Source organism: Sorex fumeus, unplaced genomic scaffold (genome assembly GCF_029834395.1).
Source record: "Sorex fumeus unplaced genomic scaffold, SorFum_2.1 ptg000038l, whole genome shotgun sequence".
Lineage (NCBI taxonomy): Eukaryota > Metazoa > Chordata > Mammalia > Eulipotyphla > Soricidae > Sorex > Sorex fumeus.
This window is the reverse complement of record NW_026606095.1, coordinates 241,200-265,988: the sequence shown is the minus strand read 5'-3', so window position 1 is coordinate 265,988 and position 24,789 is coordinate 241,200. Positions and strand designations below refer to the sequence as shown.

Sequence of the window (24,789 nt, the reverse complement as noted above, 5' to 3'; positions counted from 1 at the left end):
AGACCCCCAGGGCCACCGGTGGGTGTGGACCCCCGAACTCCCTGCAGTGTGGGCCACTCACCTCCCCTTCAAAAAAGTCAACGACAAAGAGAATATAGGGCCCCAGAGTGAGTAGGGTGCTTGCTCTGTGTGCGGGGGACATAGGTTTCAGTGAGCCCTGAGCCCCACCAGGTGTGACCCCCAAACAAACAAACGCCACAACAGCCGAATCCGGCAGCAGTCAGGGGCAAAGGCAGGGAGTCCTCTCAAGAGGGAAAAAGATCTTGAGCACAGCCAAGTCATGACAGTATAGGAGAAGAGAATTTCTCCAGAATATTTAAGATCCCAATTAACGTGCAATCGGGGATGCTAACCGAAATTTTCCAAGTGTGTCCCTTTGGGAGAAGTACGAGGTATCCAGAAGATGACCATAAGCACAAGGGTCTGAGACTTCACTTATGTATTTACAGAGACAAAGATTAACTTATGCAGCTGGAAGCCAACAGGAAATTATTCCTAAATACATAAAGTAGTTCTTTAAAAAAGGAAACAATCTCATCAGTCATTTTATCACAATATAATTCATGTAGAATCTCAGACACAAATAATCAGCATGTTCTCAAATAAACAGGTAACTTTCAGAAGTCCCACAGTAGATGATAATTTATTGAGAGTTACAGAAAGTGACCAAAAAGTATGTAGTAATGAAAAGTACGTCAGACTGGATAAAAAAAAGCTGTGGTACATATCCACAGTGGAATACTACTCAGCTCTAATCAAAGGAACCGTGCGATTTGCCACTGAAGGGATGGATCTGGAGAAAACAGCACTGAGTGAAGTCGAAGAGTGACAGACACAGAATGATCTCCCTCCCAGGTGAGACACAAAGAGGCAAAGTAAGGAACAGCGGATTGTAAAAGAGAACCTGAAACTGATCTGCAGAACTAAGTTAGCCAAGGGCCAAGGCATCAGGCGGGGACAATGGTGAAAGAAAATGGACCCTAGTGGGCTATGAGTAGCTGGGGTGAGTGCTGGAACTCTGTATGGGCAAAACCCTCCCGTGATCGGACTAACTCAAGGCGCTTCAACAAGAAAACAAACTAGCACAAAATAAGGAAGTACACCAGAGATGAGTCCCCAAAACCACCTAACTTCTGCCACTGTCAACTAAGAAATTTCAACTGATGTCTGTCTTCACGTTCTCTCTTAGAGGTTCCCAAAGTAATCTGGCATATCCCCACTTTCCATGAAAAAAAAAATCACTTAGCAATCCTCCTGGAACTCTACTTTCTTTAAGCAGACAAAAAAGTGTTTTCCTCTCATACGGGGGAAACGGCCAAGGGTTCTACAAGTGAGAACAGTTTCTACACCAGGAACCACCACCAATTAACCCCTCCTGGAACTCCACGAGTGAGTTTCAAGTGAATAAATCAAGTGTGTGCTGTGCATGTGAGTTTAAAAGGTATTGGGGATATTCTTCCACTAATTACGTGGACTCAGGAAGACATGCCAATTCCCCCTTCCCAGACCACCAGAAACCCAACGTAAGCCTGCATTCAGTTCAGCTGGGCTGCACGCACGCCTGCTTCCCACAGGGCTGGCCTGGCTCCGTAATGCTGAGCTCCTTCTGGAAGAACAGAATAGACTTCCTGCCATTTGGACTGTGAAACACAGTAATCCACTGGGGAATAAAGGTCAATGTTGCACTTTTGGTCATTACGGCATCATTTGAGATGATCTGTGGTGAGGATGAGAGGAAAATCGAAGGCTGTGAGGACGCTGCAAATGGCTTGACCTCAGACCAATTTTCATCTCCATCTGTCTAATAGACATGCGGCTAAAAAAGCCCTCCCTCCCCTCCTCCGAGCCACATGGCTATTTTCACATCCGCAGCACAAGCCAGGAACCAGTTAAACAATACATTAATAAGGAAAGAGAATCTCCTAAACCTCAGGCTGGGGCTTCCTCGGGGCTTAGGTCCCGGGCTGAAGTCTGAAACACAATTTTCCAGTCTGCAAGCCGGATGGCAGAGCAGAGAATCTAGCAAACAGAATCAACTGCAGAGCAGGCGCGTGTGCTAAAGCCTCCTTATTTGTACATGCAAATATATGCTCACTTACACCTCCACCCCCACCAAAAGACAGCCACACACTTTTCTTTCGCATCTGCTCACGCGCACACAAAGGGGGCCGCAGTTCCAAACACCGCATGCTGCTCAAACCATTTCTTCCTCCAAGTACTCACTCAATGCCACTTAATCACTACGGCATTTCAATCCTTAAGTACAAACTCTTCCTAGGAACCCTGAGCCTAATCATCGAGGGAAGCCAGGAAATAAATATTAACATCTCCTGACTTCACACAAACTCTCCCCACAACCGGCCTGGCCAAGCCCCTTTCCTTTTTCACAGCAATGTTGTGCCATATATAAGTTTAGACTCCCACAGTATATCAATGTCAAACAACATCGTGTCAAGCTAAGATTCAATTCAGGTAAGTGCCACTGCCAAATTTTCTTGTTCCCAGACGGGCTTTAAGATTATTTTATTGCTCAAAATTTAATTTGTTCCAACTCGGGTCTCCATGACAACGTTGGCTAACCCTGCAAATCATTTGGGTAATTGGATATCTTATCTTTCTATTGCTCTCAAATCGAATGATTCTGCTAGAATTGTAACAGCCAATCAAATTTACAGTCCTCCTGAGTAATAGACTTGGAAAAGTAGCCACATTCATCTCCTCTTACAGCCATATTACCAGTATGCAACGAACAGTCGGCGCTGGTCTCCAACTATATTCTGAATTAGGAATGGTGTCAATACCAATATTCTCGCCCTGTAAAGTCCACCCGAGACCCCCTTCCCTTTTATCCTGCTCTAATTCGGGAAGCAATAATTAGTAACCAGTCCATTCGAAGCTCCAGCAATTTCATTCAGCACACTCTGAAAGAAACTGAGAAGATTAATTCCAAAAGTTAATCGGAAAAACAAAAACAAAATAAAACGCAAGGCCCAGCTCTCTTGGGGAGTTATCAGACCTGGTGACAAAAATCATGCCCCGGGGGGCGGCATCTGTCTGGAGCAATAGCACAGAGGGTAGGGCATTTGCCTTGCATGTGGTCGACCCAGGTTCGATTCCCAGCATCCCATATGGCTCCCTGTGCACTGCCAGGAGTGATTCCTGAGTGCCTGAGTGCAAAGCCAGGAGTAACCCCTGAGCATCAATGGATGTGACCCAAAAAGCAAAAAAAAAAAAAATCATGCTCGATGCTCTCTGGGTGGCAACCTGTACTAACATGACAGGCCAGCCGAACGAAGGAATAAATATGCTTTGTTATTAACAATCAGTTCATGAAAATGTCTGTATCCAGGGCTGGAGAGATAGCACAGCAGGTAGTGCATTTGCCTTGCATGCAGCCGAGCCGGGTTCAATTCCCAGCATCCCATATGGTCCCCTGAGCACTGCCAGGCGTAATTCCTGAGTGCAGAGCCAGGGAAAAAGGTCTGTATCCGGAGAGAGAGATGCAATGTCAGATCTGACGCTCTTTCTTATACTTTGTTTAATTCCAGTATCACAGCACCCAGAGTACTCAATTATGGAATACAGATTTCCTGTAAGATTCGAGTCAGCAGTTGCCTTCTTTAGTCCATGGTATGATTCTGGCCCTGGGTCAGCTAAAAAGTACAGAAGTTGGATGCCTTTCAGGGGTCCAATTCCAATCTTCTGGGGAGCTGTGCAAGGAGATTGGCTCGGCGGGAGCTCACAGCCCAGGCCCTGTAAGAGCGCCAGCCGGCTTACAAATGGAAACGGCCCCGGAACCCAGGCCAACTGGCAGGCGGAGGGGGCTGTCAAGAACCTCGTGCTGCCCTTAGAGACATCAGGGCTGCTTCTCAAGCTGAACACAAAGAGACAGGAGTGGAGAGCTCTGCCGCACACCCACGGCAGCGGGAGGCCAAGCTTTTAATAAGCAAGTGTAAACGCAGGCACTGGGACCATGGGCTGCGCCTGCCTTATCCCCAACACTCAGACACACTGTCAGCTGCCGTCACCTCTCCTAACAACCCCAGGGGCCCGCCTTTCGAGGAGAACTATTTCCCTGCCTCCCTGAATCTCTGCACCCAGGTGGTCAGCTGGGTTCGATTGGTACAGCCCACGAAAACAGGAAGTCCATGGGGTCTAAAGAGAACGCTAACACAACAGTTACCCATTAGCTAACACAACAGTTACCCATTATTCAAAGCTGGCGTGGTGCTTTCGAGGTGTGCAGAGCCCACACTTCGTGAGGGTGAGGGTTAGGGAGAGGCCGGCAGGGCTCTGCAGGGCTACTACTCCTGGCTCTGAGCTCAGAAGCAACTTCGGAAGGTGCTCCAGGGACCAAGCCAGGGATGAAACTGGCATTAGCCAAATGCAAGACAAGTACTTTAAGCCCTGGACTATCTCTCCAGCCCCTAGAGAGCCCAATTTTGAGGACCTATCACAAAACCTTACCAAGGCAACAGACTTCTCTTCCTCCGATCAAGCTGCAATTCCAGTTACCCTTTTATTTTTCAGAGGGACCAATCCTCTCTTCAAATAAAGTGTTGTATTTTTCACATTACAAAAGAAAACAAAAATATCTAAAATAATACTCATCTCTCCTGTAGTCTGCCAGGACTCATACCAATTCAAAGAAACAAAATCTCTTGATAATTCAGTCATCCCCTTCAATGAACATGCTTTTTTTTGGGGGGGGGGGGACTTTTTTGGGTCACATCTGGCGATATTCAGAGTTACTCCTGGCTTTGCACTCAGGAATCACTCCTGGCGATGCTCGGGGGACCATATGGGATGCTGGGAATCGAACCCAGGTCGGCCATGTGCAAGGCAAACGCTCCACCCGCTTGCTATTGCCTCAGCCCCAATGAACATGCTTTAATGACTTAAGGCTGCTGCCTTCCAAGGACACATTTTGCTACTTGGTCTAAATAAGATATTTATTTTCATTCCTCTAGCTTCTTTAGACAAGACTCTGAAGGAGGTTGACCATAAGGTTTTTGTTTAAAAAAAAAAAAAGTGGGGGAGGGGGGCTGCTTCCACTAGAGCTCGAAGATAAATGGTTCTGATCCTAGAAGATGAGAAACATTAAGAAAAAAAAGAAAGTAATTGAGGGGAAATACTCAGATATAATGAGGAAGGAAGTAGGCTAAGAAAAACAAGACAAGAGCCTGGTTTAGAAAAATGCAATTCTAGGGGCTGGAGCAATAGAACAACGGGTAGGGCGTTTGCCTTGCACACGGCCGACCTGGGTTCGAGTCCCAGCATCCCATATGGTCCCCTGAGCACCGCCAGGGGTGATTCCTGAGTGCAGAGGCAGGAGTAACCCCTGTGCATTGCCGGGTGTGACCCAAAAAAGAAAAAACAAATGCAATTCTAAGATCTCAGGGAGAATGTCACCAAGAGCCAACCTGCAGGAGGTCCTGCTCCCGTGCACACAAAGGCTCACCCCAACTCCACACTGCAAACTCCACCCAGGACAGGGAGGTACTCCACTCACCCCCGGGCCCGACAAGCCCATTTTCTCTTTGGTAAGGAGGAACACTGAACACATCTGCCCAGAGCAAGGCCGGGGCATGTGGGTGCAACAGATAGGCCTGGGGGCGACTCACCCTGAAGTCCCCACTGAATGGCCTGACTCCACACGAAAAGACCCCAACCTTCCCCACAGTCCAGGAACAAGTCCCAGCACTGCCCACAGGCTCAGCCCCCCAGCAAATGATGAGAACAAAGTGGTAACGAACCCCAGAAACTACCGAAACCCAAAGAGGTCCAACGAGACAACAGCTGGGCGGCTGCCGGGCCCCCCACCCCCACCCCCAGACCCCCCAGCAGCCCATCCTTGGCGCCCTCTGTGTCAGACCACATCTCAGACCACGTTGACGGTCAGGCCACTTTCCCCCAAAATGAAGCAATCTTTTTATTTTCACTCCTTAATCCACAGAAGCCTTTCAAATGGCACAAATAAAGGCAGCTGCATTCTGTTCTCTAAATCAATTTTCTCCCTGGCCATCAACTAGATGTTCCCTCACAGAGAAAGAACAGCCCTTCCCTTCTAATTCAAAAATCCATACTGCCATTGCCCTTGCAAACTGCTAAACAAGCAGTATCGGCAAGTCACTTGTGTTCTGTAATATATTTACTGCAAATCCCGATGGATCGCCTCCTAATGCAGTTTTCTATTGTGTCTCCACGTGTCAATACACTGGCCAGTCACCTTATTTGTAAGAGGCTCCGACTGGCTGTTTGCTCAAGGCATCAAGAGGGAGCCCAGAAGGGACAAAGGCCACACACTCCTGGGCCTGCCCACGGGAGCCCCCTCTGTGGGTGGGGCCCTCAGAGGTTTCGTTCTCCGGGACTTCAAACCCTCGCACCTCCCAGGATCTGAGGCCAACTGAAATTCCCTACTAGGTCACTGCCCATCCAGAGTTCAAAATTAAGAGTTCTGCCCTAAAAACATTGCCCAGTCTCCAAAGAACCAATGGTTCAAGTCCCAGTGAACAGGCACCCAGTGAATATGCCATTCAAGTGGCAAATGTGTATTACAAAAGGCCAAAAAGGCAGGAGAGTTTCGGCAAGGATTAAGAACAACTCTCTGCTCCCAGGTAGCAGCTAAAATACCAGCCCTGCCACACCGTAAGGGGTGAAATACCAAATTCAACCCAGCCAACAAGACAATGGGTGATGTGTTACAGAGGAGGCTGCAGGTTCGTCAGGAGAGTACGTATAATTAAGCAATCCAAGAGTAAATGGCGAGATGAAAACTTGGGATAAATCTAAAATCCCTATAGCCAGAAAACCTTCTCTTTCAAAGGCCAGCTACTGCCCAAAGGAAGCTGGACGGAAGGAGACAGGAGCCCAGGGCCAGGAAGAGAGCTCCAAAGGTTAGCAGGAATGCTGGCAAGGGAATCAGGCTCTGGCTCCCCCAGCCCAAACAGACACCAGGTCCCCGCAAGGACCCATCAGGTTACGCCTCTGAGCCTCTCTCTGGAACAGCCCCTGACAACTACTGGATGTAGTTGTCACCGAGACTCCCAAGTACCCTGTCAAAAGCAAACATCTGGAACAATAAAATCTCTAACATCACTTGGAGGAAATTCCTCTTTCACTTAGTCCTAAATGGCCAGATGGGGTTGACAGCATTAAAACAAAAAATAAATAAATAAATAAATAAATACACAAGGCCTTTAGAAGCTAAAAGTTGCTACTTTTCCCAAATCTCCAGATTCATCTACACCTACCAACAGCAGAGGGGAGTAGAAAGGGTGAGAGATCCAGAAAGAACTGGATGGCAGATGTTCTCTGCACAGCAGTCACTTAGACTCCTGGTCTAATGTCACTCAGATCAGTAAGGCCACCCACGATGCAGTTTTCTCCTTCTCTGTACTATTTAAGTCTTCAGAGTGGCACGTCTGGTTTGGAGGCCCTATCCCCAGCACTGCTTGTTGGGGAAGGAGGACTGCTCCACTGGGGGTCGCCCAGTGGCACTGAGTATCAAGCCCACAATGAAAGAGCAAATGGGATCATATGGATCGATCAGCAAAAAGACCAAAGGGCATCATCATTCTTATTATGAAACCTGGCAAATAAAGACTTCTTCAAGGCGTTGGATGAAGTTTCCACGGCATCTTTGTCCACGACTTTGCTTGTGCTCTGTGTTCACTCTGAGGAGGGGCCCAGCAGTGGTTCCAGGCAGTGCTGTGCGCAGAATCAGCATTAGTGCGCTAGTCCACCTTCCTCTTCAGTGCAACCCAACTACACTGCTATCGTGCTTGCTTGCACCGCGCACACAGCAACTACACTACTATCATTAAACTTCTCGGTAAGTCTCAGAGAGGTAGGTGAAAGGCAACTTGCCTTGCATGCAGCTCACCCACGCTGGATGCCCATCACCGCGTATGGTCCCCTGCACCCTGCCAGGAGAGATCCCTGAGCAGTCAGGAGTAAACCCTGAGCACCACCATGTGTGCCCCACCAAGCCCCCCAACACCTCCCACCAAAACAAGTCTCAGTCAGTAGCTATTCAACTATGAATCATTTTTCCAGAAGACAAACTGAGGCAAAGTAATCAAATAAGATTACAGAGTTGAATGCAGATTAACCAACTGAGTCTGCAAAATGTCTAGTGAAATAAAATGTTTCCTTTTCAGTCCTAGCTTAAGGGCTCATACTTGTACTCTTAATTTTTTTTACCAAGGTTCTAGTGTTTGGACCTGTAAAGACTCCAAACATGCCTGTAGATGAATGAAACTAAGGGGGAAAGCCATTCTATATGTATATGTGGTACAAAGATTTTTTTTTTTTTTGCCCAAAGTACTTTTACCTGATTTTCAAATGGGTTCAGAATCCCAAGCCATTCCAATTACCACCTTACTTAGTAATCATGGCGGCCAGGGACATGGTCACAGGACTGAAAGGCACACTACACATGCCAGACACCCAAGCTCCGTTTCCTGTCGGTCCCCAGGCAATCACTAAGCAGCATCCCTAAGTACCTTCCAAAAACAGAACAAGTACCTTCCCCAAAACAGAACAAGCACACCAAACACATTACTCATCAAGCACCTACTCTGTAAAACAAACTGGACGCATGAATTTCAAAGTGTTTGCTTCTAAGTCTAAAACTTCTTTGCTTTGCTTTTTCAGCCTCTTAAATTTTTTTAATGATCTCCAGACATTTAGGTGATAGAGTATGCATGACTGTAAGAAAGCAAAATTAAAAGGAAGTGATCACAGCGAAATTTTAAACTATCTTTTTATTGATAAGATCCAAGTATGGTTATAAAATTCAATACGCCCTTGGAACACCTTGAGCTTGTTTGGAGGTTCTAGCACAGCGGGTAGGGCGTCTGCCTTGCACGAGGCCAACATGGCCGACCCGAGTTCGATTCCTCCGCCCCTCTCGGAGAGCCCGGCAAGCTACCGAGAGTATTCCATATGCCAGACACAGTAACAACAAAGTCTCCAATGGAGACGTTACTGGGCCTGCTCGAGCAAATCGACGATCAACGGGAGGGCCTTTACCTTTACCTTTACCTTGGAACACCGACTTCAGTGCAATTTTTACTCAAGGAAATTCTTTATCTCTAACAGCATTAAATGCAAATCCCCTCCTGAGGTTGGGCCTGAGGAGTTAGAGGCACCTGGGGCCGGGCCAGAGCCGCTGTGCCCTGTTCTATAGCCCACCAGATTCTATCATGGGCGCACCATTTGGCCCCCTAAGTCCCATCAGTAATCATGTCTGAATGTAGAGCCAGGAGTAAGCCCGAAAGCACCACCAAAACACAAACAGAAAAGAGGCACATGAAAAGTCCTATGACACAAAGCCAAAGTCGGGTGGGGTCTGGAGAGATCCCTAGCACTGCACGTGGTCCCCTAACATGCCAGAGTCAGGCTGGAGCACATGTGGTCAGGGGAGGCCCAAACACGCACCGAAAAGTAAACTGCATGACAGCTAGCACTGAAGCCAACAGAGACTCGGGCAGTGACTTGTGCTGAACTCTGAAGAACAGTGAGGAAGGCCATGTGAATTCTGACCAAAGGTCTGGACTTTTTACAACAAAAAAGAAAACAGAACACTTCAGAAGAGATCCACTTAGCTGGATTAAGGAACCTGAAGAAAACCAAGGAAGCCGCAAGAAGACTGGAGTGGACAGTAATTGGGGCAGACATAAATGGCAGATGGACATTCATCTTAGAAAAGAGCAGACACCCTGGGGCCTGGTACAGGCCTCACAGCAGTTAAGGCGTTTGCCTTGTAAGTGGCTGAACCTGGTTCCATCCTCTGAGCCCTGCCTGGAGTGTGCCCTGAGCACAGAGCCAGGAATAAACCGATTGGGGGGGCGGGGGTGGGGGGGAAGGGGGAAAGAGGTGCTTGTCTAGCTCTCTGGTAACCCTTCCTTCCCCAAGCACCAGCAGGAGTGATCCCTGAGCACAGAACCTGGAATAATCCCTGAACAACACCAGCTATGGCTCCAAAACAAACAAAAGAGATTGGCCATCCAGAAAAGGGCTTAAGGCTCTCTGCAATCACTGCAATAAACTCTTCCTTTCCTGTGTGTGAAGGAAGAGATCCCCAGAGGTTCCAGGGCCACCATGGATCCACCTAGCAATAAAGACTATGTAGTACCAGAGGCCAAACTCTGCACCTGTGCATGACAGACAGACAGAGAGACAGATATTCCAGCTCTCTAAGCCCTGGGTGCAGCATTCCCAATGATCCTTCCCCAGGACTATAGACAGGTCTGACACTAGGCTTGAGTCTCTAAACATAAGTGGGCTTAACAGGGGCTTCAGAGGACAACCAATGGGGTTCTGAAAACCTGAGACCTTTTTTTTTTTTTAACATTTGGAGGAGAAGGAGTACTTAGGTGCTACTCCTGATTTGTACTCTAGCCCCAAGGTCTTTTCTTTCCGCCCCTCTATTTTAAATGTCTATAGAGGGGCCAGAGAGAGGACAGGGTTAAAGCACTTGTGTTGCACACAGTTCAATCCCCAACACTACCTACTGTCTCCTCAAGCACTGAAAATAGTTGACCCCCAAGTAGTGCCCCTGAGCACTGCTGGGAAACCAACCACAATCCACTCCACTCCACCCCACCTCAGTGTAACAACATAATGAAGCATTCTCTTAAAAAAACAGACAAGATAATAACTGCCATTCTATATTCAAACTTTAATAGGTTGTACAAAATCTCAGACAATCTATCATTTCAGTGATGTTGCAAATACTGAATTTATTCCAATACTGCATAGGCTCCTAAGTTCAAAAGCACCTACATTCTCAAAAACAACTGATCCTGGACTAGAGGGAGGCGGTAGTCCTCAAAGGGCTGGAGCATGTGCTTTGCATGCAAAATCCCCAGGTTCTATCCCCACGAGGATGAACTCCAAGCTCCAAGCTGGGCACAAACCCCGGAGAAGCCCCCATCAGGTGTGGTCAAAAACAGAAAGAACTGGACCCAAGTTATCAAATGAATACTGCATGGCTACTGAGAATCAGTTGTACCTAGAAATAGCTGCAGACAAACCCTATCACTTTCCGTCTGCACAATGTGACATGTACGCTTCCAGGCTAACCAGCATTTTTCCTATTTTGGGCAGAAAAAAAAAATTAATTTGCCTAACAGAATTTCATAATCTCTCCATGCCAGTGTTTAATTTGGATCCCAAATGGCTTTTCCCCTATCCTTCTTCTGCTAACATAGATGGCCAAGACTAAGCTACAAATACTTCAAGAAAAACTCTTGAAATGTAATTTTTAACATATTTGTTTTACCTGGGCTGGAATGATAGCACAGCGGTAGGGTGTTTGCCTTGCGTGCAGCCAGCCCGGCCGAGCCAGGTTCGATTCTTCCACCCCTCTCGGAGAGCCCGGCAAGCTACTGAGAGTATCTCACCCACACGGCAAAGCCTGGCAAGCTCCCCGTGACGTATTCAATATGCCAAACACAGTAACAACAAGTCTCAAAATGGAGACGTCACTGGGCCCGCTCAAGCAAATCGATTGAACAACGGGAGGACAGTGACAGCAACAGTGATTTGTTTTACCTAGATATATGAGCAGGCTGGAGCCATAGCACAGCGGGTAGGGCATGTGCCTTGCACGCAGCCAACCCGGGTTCGATTCCTCCCTCCCTCTCGGAGAGCCCAGCAAGCTACCGCACGGCAAAGCCTGACAAGTTCCCCGTGGGGTATTTGATATGCCAAACACAGTAACAAGTGTCACAATGGAGACGTTACTGGTGCCTGCTCAAGAAAATCGATGAACAATGGGAGGACAGTGCTACAGTGCTATAGACATGTGAGTGGGGGTCAGTAAACCATTAGGACTTTATGTTGCTATGTTGCATCAAGTAGATAGATAGAGCTACCGTGGCAATTCAAGTATTTTTCCAGTTTCTCTCCCGCCCCACTGTGGGAACTGGGGACACTGGTGATAGGAAATGTACACTGGGTTTGAACATTTACGAGGGTTGGAACATCATGAACAACTTTGAAACTGTACATCTCACTATGATTCAATTAAAAAGTAATTTTTTTTAAAAAAAAAGTACTTCCCCCAAAACCATAGTCATGGAACTACTCAGCACATTCCTTACTGTAGAAATCACTAATCCTATCCTATCAACGAGGAATATTTTCAAGATATAAATGCCTAACTGGTCAAATAAGTCAATTCCAAAAAAGTGAGCTAAAATTTCATGATACCAAAGATCCCCATGTTAAAAGGTATGATGAGAATTTTAATCAATAAAGATCAGAAGCAGGGGTCACAGAGAGAGTAGAGCAAGTAGGGAACTTGCCTTGCCTGACTGATCTTGGTTCAATCCCCAGTACTGAATTATGGTTCCCTGCGCACCACCAGGAGTAATCCCTGCACAGAGCCAGGAGTAAGCCCTTAGCACTGATGGGTGTGACCCCCCCAAACAAACGGGAAATCAGAAGCAGCAATCTAAACAGGAAGAGGGGTGGTAATAAAAACTTTACGAGTATAGTTTCTTAGTTTCCTCCAATTTAATCCACTTCTGGACAGCAGGAAAGTTTAACAATAGAGGAACCCAGAGGTAAGACAGGACTGCCTGGGAGGTGGGGTCTGGCTCTGATCCCCCAAACCACATCACACATGTGTGGGGGGGAGGGGTGGGGGTCATGTGAGTATTACGTGTGGCTTGGAGCCCCTCTGTACCACAGGGTGTGCCCCACCCCCAAGTTCAACAACTGAAGAGCAAAGATTGTTTCTATTTTTCTTTGAATGTAAGCTAAAGGGGCAGGCTTTCCATGTTTTGTCCTAATCATCATCTGTAACGTAAACTGGCCTAAGAAAACTCCAGGGACACTCCCAAGTCATGATGTACCTCCCTGTGAGTTCCATTCCAGGATCTGCCACACCTAAAGTCTCTATTTTGTTTTGAGTGTTGCGGTTTGAGGGGGTTAGTGGGCTCACACCCAGGGGTGCTCAGAAAACCACAACTGGAGCCAGAGATCTACCCCAGCCCAGCTCCACTGAGCTCCTTTCTGCAAGGTGCGAGGAATCGAACCCAAGGTCTCACGCGTAAGAAGCAAGCACCTGACGGCCATCCCATTCTCAGCATTCACACATCTGAAGAAGGAAGAGTAGACTAATCTGGCCAACCCTGTGCTTCCCAACAGCTCTGCCACCTCCTTTTTCTGGTCCCATCGGATCCTGTCCTTAAAAGTGATGCTATAAGCCCTCGTAAAGTTAGGGGCATTCATTCTGAATTTTTCAAATCTGTATCTTGAGGGGACTAGAGCAATAGCACAGTGGGTAGAGCACTTGCCTTGCACGCAGACAACTGGGGTGTGAACCCTGGCACCCCATCTGGTGCCCCAGCCCCGCCAGGGATGATCCCTCCATGCAGAGGTAAAAGTGAGCTGAGAGCCACCAGGTCACTGTCACTGTCACTTTACTGTTGATTTACTCGAGTGGGCGCCAGTAACGTCTCTATTCCTCCCAGCCCTGGGATTTTAGGAGCCTCTTCTTCCTTGTCTTTTCCCAATGATTGGAGGCTCTTTCAAGGTCAGGGGAATGAGACCTGTTGTCGTTACTGTATTTGGCATATTGAAAACGCCACCACACGAGGAGCTTGCCAGCCTCAGCCCATGCGGGCAGGATACTCTCGGTAGCTTGCCAGGCTCTCCAATAGGCATATATTTATATATTTTTCTCTATGATTTGTTGTCTACTGTCTGAACCCCATCAGCTATGGTGTAGTAATTGTGGAAAATGGGTAGGAAGTGTCTTATAATGTATTTGTGGCTGCGTGGTCCAGAAAGCATCCTGGAGCATGGCAGTGGTTGGGTAGTGGAGGTCGGTTGCCGGGGCTGAGTCCCTTGGGGTGGGGAGGGCTCTCACCTGCCCCACAGCCTGGCACAGAGCCACCAGGTATGGCCCAAAAACAAACAAAAAGATGTTCCTTGGGCTAGAGCAATAGCACAGTGGGTAGGGCGTTTGCCTTGCACGCGGCCAACCCAGGTTCGATTCCCAGCATCCCATATGGTCCCCTGAGCACCGCCAGGAGTAATTCCTGAGTGCAGAGCCAGGAGTAACCCCTGTGCATTGCCGGGTGTGACCCAAAAAAGAAAAAAAAAAGATGTTCCTGTTTTTACGTTTTCTAACACCCCCTTAATGTCTATGTCTAAGACAAAGTGCCTCCCTGGCCTCACCCCCATTCTAAATCCTGGAAAAAACAGGACTGCTCGAGCGGGCAGGGGAGGGGGCTGTTCCGGAGCCAGCAGTCTGCCTGCAAAGGCTAATCTTGCACTCCGAGGGAGACTCCAAATACACAAGTTTTATCTCGCTCCACTTCTGCTTGTGAAGGATGGGCCTGACTGACTGCAAAGAAGTCAGGGTCCAGTCGCTGCTGATGACAGCCACCCTCTTTGTGGTACGAGGTGACCAACACCTCATGAGGTTTATCACTAAGTGCCTGCACACTTCAGTCAGCCATTTCCCATTATGAGACTTGGACGTCAAGAAAAAAAAACTAATCTCTCAAAGTGCAAACCTGGTGTTGGAAAACAACACACAGCAAAACACGGGGAGTAGGGGGAGTATTTAAAACATGCAATAAATGAATCAAGTGCATTATGTTACATAACCTAACCGTTCTACATATACACCTGGAAAACACTACTAAAGAAACTCATTTTTATTTTTGTTAAGTTTTGTTTGGGGGCCACACCTGGCAGTGCTCAGGGCTTACTCCTGGCTCTGCGCTCACAGAATTACTCCTGGTGGGGATCGGGGATATCATATGGGGGCCAGGGATCAAATCCTTATTGGCCATGTGCAAGCCAAGCACCCTGCTGCTGTACTATCTTCCCTGGCCCCAGAAAGTTATTTTTAAGGCAAAACAAATGCACACAGTGAAACTGTGTAAGTCACTGCAGCCCCAAACATGTTTGATCTGAGATACTGCTCGTGGAGTGGGAAGTACCACTTGAAATTTGCTTGAAAATGCAGCTTGGAAATGCTTACTCTCTCCTGTCCTGCATCTCTCTTTCCTCTCCTTTTGGAAGCCAAGATCACAAGCTTATGATCTTTCTGTTCATTTGCAAATGCTTCCCCCAGGCACTCCCAGGGCCCAGGCTGGAAGACAGGCAGAGAGCGGGTACAGGAGGGAGCTTAGCGGGAGTGCCCACAACAACTCTCCACTTCTCTTCTGTTCTTTGATGCTTTTGCACACGGAAAGTGTGGCCCAGGATAACCATTCTCCACTGCCAGCGGCTGGCCTCCCTCTGCTGACCAGTCAGCATGGCGACTTTCATCCTCCTCTGGTTCACACACCTAGTCCAACAACGTTGACACTGCAGAGCTGGTGAGCAGAGAGCAACCTGCTCCATCGTCAAGACCTGCACTTGAGGGGCTGGAGTGACAGCACAGCGGGTAGGGCGTTTGCCTTGCACACGGCTGACCCAGGTTCGATTCCCAGCATCCCATATGGTCCCCAGGGCACGGCCAGGAGTCATTCCTGAGTGCAGAGGCAGGAGTAACCCCTGAGCATCACCGGGTGTGACCCAAAAAGCAAAAAAAAAAAAAAAAAAAGACCTGCACTTGAGACCACCACAAACAATGGAGCTCAGTCTCTGATCACCTCTGTCCCGTGGGCTGGATGGCTACTGGGTAGTAGGCAGGAGTAAGCCAAGAGTCAGGCAACCAGATACCCCCCCCCAACTTGAGTTTCCACAGATGCTCTCCACCACAAGTCCCAGACTTGGAACACGTGCTCCCACAGCTGCAGAGCCAAGCACCTACCCAGTCTACTGCAGAATGAGTCGGATCACTCTAAGTGCTATACAAATTCAAGCCGCTAATGACAACTTGGAGCCTGTCTTCGTCAGCACGCTGAAAAGATACACAAACGAGTAAATAAAGCTCCATGCCTACATATTTACAGTCCTCCGGCTCCAAGAATATCAAATGATGTCATGTCAGGTCTCATGACAGGAAATAAAGTCGATCCTCCTCGCAGTGCCGAATATACCAAAGCGCACAGCCCCTTCACACAGAAGGTTCACGGTGAGCTATTTCCTAATGCACCTTAACACTCTGATTGCTTGCCTTGATTTTGACACGCCTCCAAGTCTCTTTCTCTAAAGATATCTCAAGTTTTCCGTCTATAAACGGAGAGGTCGACAGAGATCCAGGAACAAAAAAAAAAAAAAAATTAAGCATTTGCTTTGATGCTCCTCAGTAGCCACTGCGACTCTATTCCACTGAGTTCTCAGTGATCCGCCTCCAATGGGGAGAGAGTCCAGGGAAGGCCTCTCAGGAAGTGTTGACACAACATAAACAGGGTCTGTGGGCAGCGGACCAAGCCAGGAAACCACAATTATACCAGCCTTCCTTCGGACACACTGCCACGTTCCAGCTTCCAGAGCGAGGAGCAGGTGGCGAGATCTGCCTGGAATCTCTGCAGCCCATTCTGACCATGAAAGACGAACCCGCTGAAAGGTGGGGCGGGGGGAGGTCGGCCCTCGGGAGACGGAGCTCGGCACTCAGGCGTCCCTCCCAGCAAAGTCTCCCCAGCATCCCACCTTTCTCTCCCCCCCTCAGTAACAAAGATGTTGTCAGAAATGACAATTTTTTGTGTCCCCTGATGCCGCCTTGCTAGCATTTGGTTATAAGCCATAAAGCAGGACTAATTTCAGCCTGTCAGGAGTCTTGCTAATGCCCAGTTTCCCCCTAGAGAGAATTTCTGTCAAATCTAATGAGAGCTCCAAAGGCCTCTCTACAATATAATGAGCACTTAGGCCATGCTGGTGATCAGGCGGCAAAAAGCATCAATTTGAGCCTGGCTACACCCTGGGGGCCAGACGTCACCAGTTTTAATAAGAATTATGATTACTAGCTGCACCGAATGCCTCCTCAGAACTTATTATTAATGTGTGACATTCAGAAGGATGTTTTTCAAACGTGAGGCCACTTTCCACTGAATTACAGCATGGCTTTGCACATCACTCTAGTTAAGAGGTCTGTCAGCATTTACAATATAAACTAAATTTCAGGGGGCTTAATGCTCGACTATGAAAGACACTGTGTCTCTCAGCTTTTCATCTTTTTCAAATTACCGAGCCAATTATACACAGCATATTATTAATGCATACCGGCTCATAGACGGACAAGATATACTCCCAACTGCCCTTTAGAGCCCAGATATTCATTAGAAACCCATTTTCACACCGTGGGGGGTCCTGACCCTCCTCATCCCATTCCTTCTTCCTCCTTCCTAAGGGATAAAGAGGTCACTTCCACCTTATATAGCCTATAAGAGCCCAGGAGAATTACACCCTTCCTGTGGCTCCCCAATAAATCCCACACCAACATATCACAGAGATGAGATCTTCCCCTATAAAAGTTAAAGAAGTTCTGTGGAGCTCAGGAGTCAAAGAAAAAACTCAGGTCTCCTCCAACCTGTCCAGTGGACAGTTAGTCCCAAAATGGGCCTTCGGGGCACTGAGGCAGGGCAGGTTAACCTTAGAGGAGGTCAATCTGCATTATTCATGAAAGTGACCCTGCACCTTCCCGTCCAATTACTAACAAGTTACAACTGTCTCAGTAAGGCACTCGCCTTTTCAATCTGCAAAAAACAAAGGTGCCAACCCAATCTAAACTAGGCCCTATAGGGAGCTTTGCAAATCGGAGAGATGAAAAGAGAAAGAAAATCTGCATTTTGAAAGGTTCAGCGGGCTTATTAACAAAAGGCCCTGAACTTAACCATCTCTTTCCAAATACATATCTGAAAACAGATCTGACGTCCGTGATATAACAGTTGCTATGAAAGCTATAATGAATTGAAAATCAAAAAAGAGTGCAAAGTTACAAAAGCAGAAATCAACTCTAAAACACACTTGTTTATGGAAAGCCTTTGACTATAAGGAAGATCTAAAGGCTGAACTAATCAATTTCTCCACTGTGCCCCCGTAGGTCAGCCGTGCTCTTTAATTTAATGAAACAAGGGTTTGGGATGAAATAGCACATATACATCAAGGAAGAACTGTATTGTTGCACTTTGAAATGTGTCCAACTGTGCAACTTCATCTGATGATAATTTTTTAAGAGGCAATCGATTTCCAAAAGACTTATTGTACCAGCATCTTGATGAAAACCTGAATGTCAGCATATCTCCAGAATACTTACACTCTGCCATTAATGCTTTTTTTGGCAGACAATGACTACTCAATTGAGGGTCCTCTGGGCTGAGCAATCATTTAGCTTTTCTTCTCTTATGAGGTCCTTAGTGCCTTGTTCCAGTTCAATACTCTTTTTATACCCCATTATAGTAGCCATAAGTGTGAATTTTATGGGAACTTGCAAACTCATAGTCATAGCTCGAGCTTTCCAGTCACTAATCTCTTCATGCTTTTAAAACCACTAGAACTGAAGCAACTCCCAACATGTGCTGGGGCCATAAAAGAGGATGCATTTTCCACCTCCCAAGCAGCATCAACTGAGAAAACCTTTGAGAAGCTGTTTGCTAATAAGCCGGAAAGCCTGAGAGTTGCTTGATGCAGCCTCAAAGCATAGAGAACCCCACAGTTCATCACAGATGTACCTTTTTCTCAAGTTTGCTTTAAGAAATCCAAAATATCTTCTTTCCTCAAGAGGCCAGTCCACAGTTCTTTCCAAACCAGCACAAAATATTAGCTATTCTGAGGGGCTGAGGACATACGTAGCTCAGTGGCAGAGCACTTTCCTTATACGTGTAAGTGCTCTGCGAGGCACCACCACAAATAAATCAAATCGGTTGTTCTCGACTTCAGAAATTCTCTGGGTAAGTCCTCAGGTATCTCCAGAGGAGACTCTATCAAGCAGGGCAAGTCAACTTAGGATCTCAATTTCTGTCTAATAGAAGGCTAGTTTATACGTCCAAAAGGCTTCTCATTCAGTCATTGAAACATTCCACAATGTTCAAGAAGTAACGCTGGGTAACAGAACTCGAATTCATAGGGAGGAAAGACCGAAACAGAAAAACAGCATACAAATCCCAACTGAAGACAGAGTCAGCATTCTAAATCATAATGACTTATGTTTCCTATCAACAGGAGATTTAACTAAGGCTTACCTGTTTATGCATTTCTATGTTTAATCCATAAGACATTTCATAATACTGTGAAAAGAAAAACAGAATGAAGCACTTCAGTAACTCAGGTTGTGCGAGAGTATAAGAGCACACGCTTACCAATTATTAAAAGGAAAACTTCCCATCTTTGATACCTACCATCACATAGTGCCTCTGCATTTCTGTCTTTTCACTTGCCAGTTTCTCACATTCCAATTTAAGGCTACAAAAACAAAACAGGCAACTTAATGTAAACATTATGTCACTTGTTTTAACATCTGCCTCGCATATTTGCACTTCAAGGAAAAAACACAGGCCAATTTGGAAAAGCCATAAACTATCTAGGTAAAGTCCCAAAAGCTTTGTCCGTGTATTTTATCTTTAGGTAAAGGTAAAAGGTAAAGGCCCTCCCACTGATCGTCGATTTGCTCGAGCGGGCCCAGTAACGTCTCCATTGGAGACTTTGTTGTTACTGTGTCTGGCATATCGAATACTCTCGGTAGCTTAGTGAACAGAGAGAGCAAGGTATCCATCCCTACCATGCTTTTTATTCTTGACCAGATGACAAGAAAGAAAACTTTGTCACAAACTTGCTCCCTAGCACCACAGGGTTCTCTGGTGGACTGCTGCTCTGAGCCCCCCATATCTCACCCGCCACACAGTTCACACACAAAAGATCTACCCAGAAGCCCATTCCTCTGGGCCCTGTTTACTCCCATCTCCCTGCAACCAAGTTTCCTTCTCTGAATGCCACCGAAATCTGACCTTTGCACCATCTCTGGTCCCAGGCATTGCCATGCCTCTATGCCAACACATCTCTGGCAACACAGTGCCCAGGTTTCACAATTGTACCAGTCAAGTTACTTTTACGGTTGTTGGTCCCTTTTTAAAACTCTGTTTTTAACACCCTGTCAAAGCATGACAAGTAGCTAAAACAATCAGGTGGCTAAAGGAAGTCCTTCCAGGTCAACAGGTGTGGAAAGGAATGCCTCCAGTCCCAGAAACCGTCCTCAACAGACAAAGGCCAATCACCAGCAGAGCCTCAAGAAAACAAGATGCACACCCAAATACATGCACTCTTTCTCAATGGAAAGAAATACATGACTTCTTAGCTCCAATCGGCTAAAATTTCAGTGGCAGGAGGAAATGAGCTAACACTTCTGGAAAGTTCTCTGGACAGGTGCTTCACAGTTCCACCAATCTTTATAGAAGAGACGTTATATGAAGACACCAAGGTGGCCACCAAGGAATCTTGGAAGCATGGCTGGAGGCCCAAGAAGATCTCGGTCTGGAACCTGGCACCAAAGTCACAAAGCCCGGCCACATAGCTCCGCCAGGGTGGACTTTGCCTCCAACAACCCAACTCATTTTGACACAGGCCTGGCCCCCAGAACCCACACTCCCGAGCTGGAGCATCGGCCTGTTGCAAAACAAATACATCAAGCACAAATATTGACGGTTCTCATGCAACCACCGAAGAGCAAGATTCCCGGCCAGAGCCGCCACGGGACGGGGAGCTCCGTGGGGAGGTAGAGGCGGTGGCAGCTGCAGAAACAAACGGGCCAGGAGGAGTCCGAAAAGGGGGTGCGGGTGGTGACAGGCCTGCACCGCGACTCCACGCGCCACCGCCTGGACGCGAGCGCTCAGTACAGCCGCGGCTGCCGGGCTGGACCGGGCCACCAAGGCCCAGGGGGTGCCGGTGCCGGCGCCCCCCAATCCCTTCCTCCTCCCCGCCAGCGACCGGCCAGGACACGCACCTGTGATACTGCGCCTGCAGGAACTGGAACTCCTCCTTGATGCGGTCCAGGGACTCCGGGATGGTGAACTTGAAGGGCTGGCCAGCAGCCTGGTGCGGCGTCTGGGGGCGGCCAGGGCAGGCCACGAGGGGTGGGAGGGAGCGAAGGATCGAGCCAAAAACCGAACCGAGGGGACGGGGAGAGTGGGTGGGGCACAAACAGAACACAAAAGTTTGAAGTGGCGCCAAAGCCATCCCCGAACTAGACTCTGCTGCACCTTCCTTTGGGGGGACGCGCGTCCGGGGGAGCACCCCGGCCAGGAGCGTTCCCCGACTCTGCCCACCCCTGGATCTCTAAGGCGGCTTGTCCAGCCCCCAGGGCGGGGTGCAGGGATGCGTTCCCGGGTTCCGCAGCCCGGGGACTCCCAGGGTGACACGGGTCGCGGGTGGGCGCCGCCGCCCTCTCCCTCTACCCCCTGGGGCGGAGGGGGCGACAATGACCCCGGGAAAGAAAAACAACTCTCCCGCGCCCCCCCCACCCACCCTTCCCAGTGTCGCCCGGGGCCACCTCCAGCCGCGCCCGAAAGGGGGGCTCCCCCGCATAGACATGTAAATAGGCGAGACGGGGAACAAAGAGGGGGGTCGCCCGGTGCGCCTCGGGGCCGCGGGTGGGTGGCTGCGGCCTCGGGAGCGAAACCCCGCGCCCTGGGCGCATCCACCAGCCCGGCCGGCCAGCCAGCCTGGACCTCGGGGAACCGGCGCACCCCTGCGACTTCCAGCCGCCCCCCACCCCGACCCGGGAGGGGAATCCCGCCCCGTGGCCCCCCGACGGCGCCTCACCGGGTGCCGGCTCTGCGGGAACATCGCTCCGGCGGCGGCCGCGGCTCGGTTCCCGGGAAATTCAATTCTCCGCTCAATTTCCAACTTTAATCAGGCCGAGCGGGCGCGGGGGATGCCCCGGCCACTCGGCGCCCGGCTGGGGCTGCTCCCGTCGCCGCGGGAGGAGGGGGAAGACTCCGGCGCTCAGGGCCACATCGCGGGGCTCCCGGGCCCGGCTCGACACCCACCACCTGCGCGCCGGAGCCGGTCGAGCAGGGCGCGGGGTGCTGCTGCTGCTGCTGCTGCTGCCGCCGCCGCGGCGCTCCGGGCCTCAGCGGCCCGACGCGGCGCCGGGGGTCGCGGCCGCTCCCGCCGCGCACCCCCCTCCTCGGCGATCGGCGGGTTCCGCTGGCGTCCCGGGTGGCCGAGTCCCGGCGGGGGTGGTCTCCGATGCGCCGCCGCTGCCCGTCGATCTCCTCCCCGAGCTGTACAGCCCGCGGCGCCCCGGCGAGGGACAGGTGGCGCGACGCCCCCGGCTCAGCCCGAAGCCGCCCGGCGACGTCGCGCGTCCCGGGCCGCGGGCGCAGTAGGTTCCGCACCCGGCGCTCGGCGGCGGCGGCGGCGGCGGCGGCGGCGGGGCGCGGGGTTGGCGACGCGGCGGGGGCGAGTGCGGAGGGCGCGTCCGGGCGCGGCTCGCCGATCGCACAAACCCTCCGGGCCGGACGGCGCTCACAGCACCGCGGGCAGCCCCGCAGCCGCGCGCGGCTCCACGCGCCCCGGGCGCATCCGGGCGCCGGGCCCCGAGCGCTCTCGCCCCGCACCGGCCTTCTCCTCCTCCTCCTCCTCCTCTTCCTCCTCCTCGCTCCTCCGGGGCTTCCTCTCCGTCCTCCTCTCGGCAAAGTTGTCTCACGAGCCGGGGCACGACATCCGCGCGGCGGTGCGAGCAGAGTGCGCCCCGCGGCTCGCTCCCGGCCGCGGCCGGCAAACTCCACGGGCGAGTCCCGAGTGGTGGCGGCGACGGCGGCGGCGGCTCGGCGGCGGTCCGGGCTCACGGCGCGGGGCCAGCCCGGCCGTGCGGCGAGGCGGGCGGCGCGGTCGGCGGCCTCGGGGACGCGGGGCGCACGGTGCCCGCCGCTGCCGCTCCTCGCGCCGGTTACATTAACACGCGGTTTCACACTCCCGAGCTAACCAGCGCCGGCCCCGCCCAGCCCTGCGCGGGCGGAGGGGCCGGGAGCGCCGAGCCGGCGGGGGACGCGGGCCGGGCCAGCGGGGCGGCACCGCGCGGGGCCCGCCGCGGCCAATCGACGGCGCGGCGCCCAACGTGGGGGGCTGACGTCACGCCGCCCGGAGCCAATGGCAGCGCGGCACGGGCCGACTCGGCCCGCCCTCGCCCCCGCCCCCGCGGCCGGCCCACTAGCTTCCCTCTCCGCCGTCTCCCCCGTCTCCCCGCCCAGACCCCCCGCCCCAGCCTCCGCCAGCCGCGTCCTCCCTTGCTGGAGGGGAAACCGTTCCTGGAGGAGCCGGGGGACGCCGAAACCAGCCAATGGGAAGCGGCCAGACGTGGAGATTGGCACTGGGGATGGGAAGGTCGGTGGGAAGGAGAGCGGCGGGACCCGGCCCGTCAATCAAAGTAACGTGGGGCGGACGCGGGGCGGCGCGGGTGCGCGCGCGCGGGTGCGCGCGCGCACGGGGCGAGCACCCGGGACTGTGCGGCGGCGGCGGCGGAAGCGGGGGGCTGGAGTTTGCAAAATTCTTTGCCACTTGTTCGCTTTTCCCTCGAATGAAAATCCTCCACTCTCCCCTAAAAGTCCTTCCGATGGAGCGCGTGAGGTCTCCTGGGGAAGGAGACTCTGGTAGTGACAGTTAGACGCACAGGTGGTCGCGGTGTTTGGGTACCGACCCCGTGGTCGGGTGTGTTGGTTTTTTTTTTGGGGGGGGGGAGTGTTATTCTTGTGAAATGATTCCAATACAGCAGTTCCCTCCGAGGCTTTTTTTTTTTCTTTTTCTTCGTGAGATTTCTTTTCGCGGATTCTCAGAAACGATGGGACTGTGCGCTCGGTGGAAAACACGTCCGTGGGCCAGGCACAGTCTGGGATACGTCGAGCGAGAGCTCACACGCTCTGTGTACCCGGGGCGGTGGGCTTTGGGTTTTCGTAGTGCATTTCCAGCACTTTTGCAGGTCCTGCGGCCTGCCTTGGTTTGGTGGGCAGGATCCCCGGGGTGCTGCCTTGCCCAGGCACGTGCATGCCGGGCGCAGGGATGCTCCGTCTGCGGCCGCAGCATCCTGCATCCTGCCTTTGAAGCCTGACTCGCTGCGGGGTGGGCTACGGACACTCGCACGCTCCTCTGGATCAGAGTGACCACGAACTGTGCTCCAGCTCCTGGAAACAAAGGGAGACGATGACTCCTATGGACCTGAAAAACCCGTCCAGCCCACCTCACACTCATCCTTGGGGGGATTCAGGGCTGAGCCTAGGGGAAGCCTTGGGTGAAGGGCTAAATGCAAGGCTGAAATTCTTCGGAGGTGGAACTTGACTTAAAAGGAATTTGGGTACTTACCATAAGCGGGGTATATTGTGTCCCACTCCAGTTTTTGTTTTCTTTTTGTTTTTCTCCAGATACACCACCTGAAAGAAAAACCTTCGATATTAATGCATTTGGAGGTGCGTGGTGGTGTTTGTTTAAAATAGGCAGTGGAACTATTGCCAACATGGTTAGTGGGTGAATAAGCCAAAGGGCCGTGGACTTTTCCTTGAGAAAGACATATTTGGCTAAACACCTTGTGTCTAAACCTAGTTAACGATTTTTTGCTATTAATAACTGCCACCTTCCCATTATTTTACTTCCAAGAGACTTATGGAGAGGCATTTTTATTCAAAGATTGACTTTTTCGGAGATCTTGAACTATGAAAATAATTATTTTTATGTGCTACATTTCACTGTTGGGAGTTTTTTTTCAAAATAGGTAGGATAATTCAGTAGTGTAAATGGAAATTTAAAGAAACTCTTTTTAGCCAATTTGTATATGGCCATATAGTAAATTCTTAAGTTGGCCTTACAGCTTTGGAGTGTTCCCAATGAATGGAGCTGGTGGTGGAGAGACAAGATTCACTTTGCTGACATTGAAAATGAAAAAGG

The 24,789-nt window shown here is 50.4% G+C and overlaps 1 protein-coding gene across 4 annotated transcripts in view; it reads right to left on the bottom strand.

Moving 5' to 3' along the window:
- The window catches only part of LOC130027975 (transducin-like enhancer protein 1), a 107,631-nt gene extending 85,416 nt beyond the window's left edge, over positions 1–22,215 (bottom strand). The window contains exons 1-4 of one of the 4 annotated variants that reach the window (XM_056118741.1): positions 21,673–22,215; positions 20,855–20,955; positions 19,257–19,320; positions 19,101–19,145 (exon numbers count right to left, since the gene is read on the bottom strand). In XM_056118741.1, the coding sequence (XP_055974716.1) occupies positions 19,101–19,145; positions 19,257–19,320; positions 20,855–20,955; positions 21,673–21,696 (234 nt within the window). In that variant the 5' untranslated portion in view covers positions 21,697–22,215. The remainder of the gene's footprint in view (positions 1–19,100; positions 19,146–19,256; positions 19,321–20,854; positions 20,956–21,672) is intronic. The other 3 variants (XM_056118740.1, XM_056118743.1, XM_056118742.1) reach the window with 3 other exon arrangements.
- Between the last annotated feature and the right edge of the window lie 2,574 nt (positions 22,216–24,789).